Raw genomic sequence first — 7132 nt, forward strand, 5'->3', positions numbered from 1 at the left:
ACCATGCAAAGCCAACAGCAATAGATGGAAAACCCAGAAAGGTATAAAAAAACATGTAGGGTTTTAGTAGCTGCATAAGTGAAGTTGCAATCTAGTGTGTATCACTACTACTAGTTCTCACTGGGTACTCTCTACCCAAAGGTGCCCATGGTTCTTTCACTAAGTGCTCCACAACTCCATCCATTTGCTCTTGAGTGATGGGTGAAGAGTCACCCAGGTCTCTTATCTATCTGCCAGCAGTTATGTCAAAACTATTCTCAGAAAATCTAATTAAAGTCTTCATCTGATCTTGATCTCTTGTTTGATTTGACTTGGGACATACAAAGACACAACTGCAAGCTCAGAGGTACACCACCAGCCATACCTAAAGAATATCGAACAGGTACCTTCTCTAATGAATAGTACCAGTGTACCATAATCATTGGGTATCAACCCTCTAGCATCCAGTTCCATCTCTCTGTGTCTGATGCCAGATTGGGCAGGAAAGTAACATTGGAGGGATTAAACACATAAAAAACACATACACGTTGATTAGCTAAAGTAGCAGGCAGAACTGTAGTACAGGCATCTTGGCGACTTCGTTCTGTGGATCCTGGTACTTGTACTTCACAGGATCACGTTACTTCTGCTTCTACCAAGGAGAGGACATCAATGTGTTTTCCTGGAAAACATCTGACTACTCTGTGACTGGGAAAAGAAATTACTTGGAAGTAAGAGAGATAATTCATTGAAAGACAGAGAAAGACATATCATGTCAAGTGTCATTTCCCCTGCTTTGCCCTCAAACTAGAAATTCTGCCTTGAGCAGAAAAAGTGAGTAATTTGACAAATAGCTTCTACGCTTGTTATGCTCAGCCCCCAGCTGTCCTGTTTCTGATAAATTTGTCACTAGCTTAGACAATATGTTAAGTTAAGCTAGTCCTTAGCAAGAAAGATTTCAGTGCAGAACTTCTTTTGAGGTACACATCAGTCTTTTATATCTTACACATTTTTGACATTCCAACTTAAAGGTCATATTTACCCAAGTGAATTCGCACAAATTGGAAGAACAGAATCTACTGTTGGCCATCTAGATCTTTAGGCATTGTAGTACATTTGTTACAGTTTGTGGTCAATTTTTTGATGCTCTTTTTATTATTTTAGCTTTTGTCTATTTTGATTTTAATCCACTACATAATTTATGTCTTTGCACAGGTATTTTTTTTTCTTGTTGTATGGCCATGATGGTCTTCAGTATTCTTGGAACTGTCTGTTCTTCCTATATATTGGAGCAGACAGCCAAACGTCCGCATGTTCCACAATGGTTGGAGACTACTGTCCTGAAATATTTAGCAAGAATACTGTGCTTCAAGAAACCATTACATACACAAGAAGCAATTGCTAATGGGTCAATGCCGAAAGGTTTGTATATGGAAAATTAATATTTAAGGTTCATATTTTTTATGACATGATTGCTTCCTAGGGTATATGTATAAAGAGGAACGGAGTACATGATAAAGGAGCAGGTCAGGATGGATTCAACTCTTTTTTTAGAGAGGTTGTTCTTGAATTATATAGAGCTACCTGTGAAGACCCGGTGTCTTCCGTGGGCATAATACTATTCTGACAACACAGGGTGAGGGTAAAACTGTGTGGCAATACTTTATTGAACCACCAAACAGACCATAAACATGTAGAACAGTCCCAGCAAATACCCAAGGTGGTGCAAACTTACACTGTCTCACCCTTACGCTGGCCCGCCGGGAATAGATCAACTGTGACTTTGGGACTTCCAGGGCCAACTACCTCCACCAGTGGCCCCCGCTTTTGGCAGTCACCCACAGAGAGGAGATAGCGGTAAGCTTAGAAAGCTGACATCCATCGAGATACAAGGCCAGGAGACCCGATGGTCTCACCCTGGCTTTTCCAAGAGTGTCTGTGGGGCCAGATGACCGCCTGGTCCCAATCTAGCTTCTCCGAACGTCTCCATGGGTTCCAGGTGACCGGAGGTTCCCACCTGGCAACCCCAAACATCATAGCCATGGGGCCAGGTGACCTCATTGTCCCAACTTGGTTTCCCCAAATGTATCCATGGGTTCTCTGATGGTCAATGGAACAGATCTGTATCCTTCCAGTCAGGGCCATGTACCCTTAGGCTGGAATCCTGTAGAATCCAAATTTGTGTCTCTCTGGATGGAGCCATGCTACCAAACTACTGTCCTGAAGAGTCGCTCTGATCTTTGATTCTCTTTGCAGCAGGATAGAAAACCCTTTTAATATTTACATATGTGGCTAAGGTCATCAGTCACAGGTCAGGTGAAAAGATGTAGGGCTCAGGTCTCATTGTTTGAGCATTTAATCAATTTGCATAGTTGGTATCCCCCTGCTCTTGTAAATCAACAATTAGCTGGCTTAGTACAATATGCAATTAGCATAGTAGCAAACATAATTTTTCACAGACCAATAGAAGTCAACATTCAGGGTTATACAAATACTAGTCTTCCCTTCTTGACCCACCAAGGAAACACACACAATCAAAAGTCAACACAAACACAATAGTGTATTTCTCTTGGCCTAACAAATCTAGATGTTGATCTAATTAAGATTAGAAGCTGTGTTGTCACACTACCTGTCTCCATAGGTGATGCAATGGCAAACAAGGCAGTGTTATTACACTACTCTATCTAGGTAGGAAGGGAATTAAAGGGAACCTGTCACACAGTTTTTGCCATATAAAGTCGGGCCAGCACTTGTGCACCCTCATATAGAGCATTCTAGAATGCTTTATATAAGTCCCATATGAGCTTTGCATTACACAAAAAGAGCTTTTATTATACTCAGCTATAGCGCGGTCGGGTCCGATGGGCATCGCTGATCTTGATCTGGCTCCTCCTCTCTTCTTGCAATTGCCATCCTCCTCCTTGCTTCATGTGGATAACGCATCCTACTTCATCCACACAATGTCCACCATCGTGCCCCTGTGCAGGAGTACTTCTCTCTGCCCTTCTGAGAGCAGAGCATAGTACTGTAATGCGCATGCACAGGGAAAGGGCAAAGAGCTCTGGTGCATGCTCACTACAGTACTTTGATCTGCCCTCGGCAGGGCAGAGAGCAGTGTGCCTGCCCAGGAGCGTGATGGAGGACACTGTGTTGATGATGTATGACGCGTCATCCACACGAAACAGGGAAGGAGGACGGCAATTACAAGAAGAGAGGAGGTGTTGGATGAAGACAAGCAACATCCATCGGACTGGACTGCGCCATAGGAAAGTACAATAAAGGCTCTTTTTTGTGTTATGCAGAACACATTGGGGACATATATACATCACTATAGAATGCTGTATATGAAGGCTCTGGCCCTACTCTATATAGGAAAAACCTGGTGACAGGTTCCCTATAATGTGATGAATAGGTGCTGGGTTGTTCTGTCCAAAACTGGATGGTGTGGTAGCATCAGCAAATAGCATATAGAGGGTTTGATATAAGTTTCTATTTAAGCCTAAATCATTTCGATTAAAATCATCGTTCTGTTCTTTATGTTAAAGGTCCAGAAGTGAAGCCATCATCCAGTGTAGAAGTTGAAAAACTAAAACATGACTCTGAAAAAAAGAAAAAAGACAATGTGGGGGTAAAGATATTAAAAAGACTTTTGCTAGAAGTCCTAAAGTTCCACCAGCAATTAGCCCTTGCGAAAAATGAGGAAGAATCCAAATCATTGTGGTATAAGGTGGCATATGTCATTGACCGTTTGATTCTTATCTTGTATTTGATTATAGTGTCAATAGTATTCATTTCTATGATTGCTGTTTGGGTAATGTAAATTCTATTTCTTAATTGTATAAGAGACCCGATCATTTTTAAGTTTGGCATTATTGTCAAAAGTGTTTAAATTAATAAAAATTATTTTGTTCGAGTACATAAGATGTTTGGTATTAGATCTTGATATGCTATTGATACCATAAGGAGGATAGCACAAAAAAAAACACATGGACAACAAGCAAATTTAACTTTATTTCAGGCGCAGCACAAATCCTGGTGGACCAACAGTGGCACAAAAGCTCAGTGATTTCAGGGTAAACTCATAGCAACACACCATTACCATCTCTGTACACTGTGAAGGCTCAAGTCAGTCTCTCTGGCTTCTGCCCTCATTCGGTAAGACATGAGCCTCAAATGGCTTGTACTACCCTGCCATGAAACACAGAATCTTTGCAGCTACCAACTCCACACCAGCAAGTCCTCAAAACATTCCAAAGATTGGCTTTTGATACATCTCTGCAGTTCACCTAGCTTGCAAAAGGTGTCAATAACACCTCAATATACAGACTCACTAAACCTCATAAAAAGAGGGCCTCCAAAATAAAAAGGCCCACCACTGATCAGAGAACCACATGTCTTCAAAGTGCCCACATATACCATCTTCAACAGTGAAATTGCAACACCAGCTTGTGGAATTATGGAAATCATAGGATGGGTAGAAATGTTAATGATCCACAAATAAGGAAAAGATGGAAATAAAATGTACCAAACATCTTGATTTATTAAGAATGTATGTATGAGCGTCATGTGTAGAAATACATGCATTTACACACCTTTTCTGCTATCAATAAGGTTATTAACGTTTGTCTGAGGAACGTTCTGCCACACTGAATGCACTTGGGCAAATCATCAAGATCCACTGCTGGCTGCTCTCTGTGCAATTGCCAAGGGAGACAAGTCTGCTGGTCATGACACAAATGCAATGCATAGTGTTGCTAAAAGTATATCTGTCAGCTACAGATATAGGGACAAACATAGTTAAAGTTTGGGAGTAGCCCATAGTGGTAGGGGATTTTGTGTTAGTCAAATAAATAGTTGTTTGTTAAGTACCACTGTCTCCTCATTGTCTGCGCTGTTGCATGCGCGTACCTGTTAACATTTTGGTGTAGTCGGCAGGATGCAACACGCAAGCGCAGAAATGGTGGATCAGTAGGTAACCGAGTCCACAGGGGGCAGCCTTCCCCTCGGAGCTATGCTCAGCGACATACCAAAATTTATGGGTGACAATTTAATGATGGGTTGAACAACTAAAAGGTATGCTATGTATGCACCCTATGACACTTGCTTTACAGGAGGAGACAGGGGTGGATTAAGAGTAGCAAGGGCCCCGGGCAGTTTAGAAGGCGCGCCCCCCCCCCCACACACCTGATTTATCACTCACGTGACATGTCACATGATCCCCTGTGATAGATCATGTGATAGTTCACGGGAAATTAATTTGGCACAATATTAATTGTGCTGCCTCATCTGAGAGCAGCACAATATTGGAGCAGATACCCTGATTCCAGCGATGTGTCACTTTTTCAGCTGCTTGCTGTCATTTTGAGAAAATCATCGTTTTATCTGCTGCAGATCTAGCAGCTCTCTGAATGCTGCGCTCTGTATAGCCCCGCCCACACCACTGATTGTCAGCTTTCTGCCCATGCTCAGTGTACACAGAAATCTACTGATCAGTGATGGGGGTGGGGTCCTACAGAACTTACTAGTCATCTAGTGATAATTACCTTCTGACAAATCAATGATTTTATCAAAACAACACTAAGCAGCCCAGTAAGTGACACATTACTGGAATCAGTGCCTCTAACCCTACATTATGCTGCGCTCAGATTAGGTGGCAAAAACCTGATGACAGATTCCCTTTAAAGGAGCTGTAAAGACAAAAAAGTTTGTATTAAAAAAAATACAAGCCATTTGTGAAATTAACTTTTTTTCATTGTTAATTCACATTAGACTGTATCTTCAACACTTTTGTCAGCAGGTCTTATTACAGACTCTGAATAGGGCAGCTCTCTCCCTCTCCCTCAGCAGAAAGTCACAGCATGGTTAAAAAACGGGATCTTTTATGATTTTCTCATAATAAATAAAAAAGGACATGCAAGTCCTCCAAACTATTTTCCGTTTCTCTATAGGGGAGGTCCTAAACCTTTCTTGTTCTTTAGTTGATCACATGTCAAAAAGGCAAAGCATTTACTATGAACTCGCCTAAAAAAATATACACTTGGAGAGTAATATCATCATCTGCATGTAAATATTCCTTGACTCTAAGGGCTCGCTCACACTGTCATATAACACGGCCGAATGCTATGTGATGTTTTATCGGATAGGACTCGGCCCTATGTTATACTATGGGACAGTGCGATTATTGGCATGAGAAAATAATCTCATTCGATATTCGGACCATGTGCACCCATACAAGTCTACGGGTGCACGTAAAACATTGGACTGCACTCGGATGTCATCCAAGTACAGTCCGATGAACACTCACAGAGACTATGGAGAAGATGGAGAAATTAAGTTCTCCATCTTCTCCATATCTGTGCTGCGAGAGAATCGGATCACACTCAGTTGAAGCTCTGACAGAGTTTGAGCCGAGTGTCATTAGCATAATTGGCCCTATTCTCTTGCATGAGAGAATATATGGCTTAGTGAGTGGACCCTAAAACTGAATAGTAGTGACGGACAGGCACCTCACAAGCGGGATCCATGTAGCTCTCAGATGTCATGTAGGTAGGGCTTCATTCCATGGGGTAGGGCTTAATTTCAAGGTATATAAAAAAAATGGACTTCAAATAAAAATTAAATGAACACAAAAAGCACTAATTGAATTATTTTTTTCGTATTTATGTTTGCAGCCCCTTTAAAAACCCTTTGAGGACCAAGGCACATATATGTCCCATAGTTTTAAACTGGAAAAAAATTTGATTGAATAAAATTTAAGGTCCTCCAAGGTTTAAGTAGGTCATAAATTCATATGAATACTTGCTCATACAATTGCACATGCCATAAGATGAAGAAGAACAGAATCAAAAATATGACATTAAGTGGAGCACTTACAGGTATTCAAGGTGAAAGAGACCAGCAAAGGCATCGTCTCGAATGACAGTAAATGAGTTAGAATTCAGCAAGCTGAAAATGAAGACAGCAGGTTAGAAGCGAACCAGACTTTATGGTGCTCAGAATTAGTCAAGCAGAATTTATTGACTGCTGTTGCAAAGCACTGAGACTCCCGCAGTGTATAGATGGCGCCGTGCGGCCTCCCGCTGTGTATAGATGGCGCCGTGCGGCCTCCCGCTGTGTATAGATGGCGCCGTATAGATGGCTACGTGCGGCCTCC

At 41.6% G+C, this 7132-nt stretch overlaps 1 protein-coding gene across 1 annotated transcript in view; it reads left to right on the forward strand.

The window, feature by feature from the left end:
* The window catches only part of LOC141174675 (5-hydroxytryptamine receptor 3A-like), a 46040-nt gene extending 42218 nt beyond the window's left edge, over positions 1 to 3822 (forward strand). The window contains exons 8-9 of the mRNA XM_073659597.1: positions 1195 to 1401; positions 3525 to 3822. Of these exons, the coding sequence (XP_073515698.1) occupies positions 1195 to 1401; positions 3525 to 3799 (482 nt within the window). The 3' untranslated portion in view covers positions 3800 to 3822. The remainder of the gene's footprint in view (positions 1 to 1194; positions 1402 to 3524) is intronic.
* Positions 3823 to 7132: the final 3310 nt, after the last annotated feature.

Source organism: Phyllobates terribilis, unplaced genomic scaffold (assembly GCF_046119375.1).
Source record: "Phyllobates terribilis strain yellow unplaced genomic scaffold, ASM4611937v1 Scaffold_13__5_contigs__length_258822181, whole genome shotgun sequence".
Classification (NCBI taxonomy): Eukaryota; Metazoa; Chordata; class Amphibia; order Anura; family Dendrobatidae; genus Phyllobates; species Phyllobates terribilis.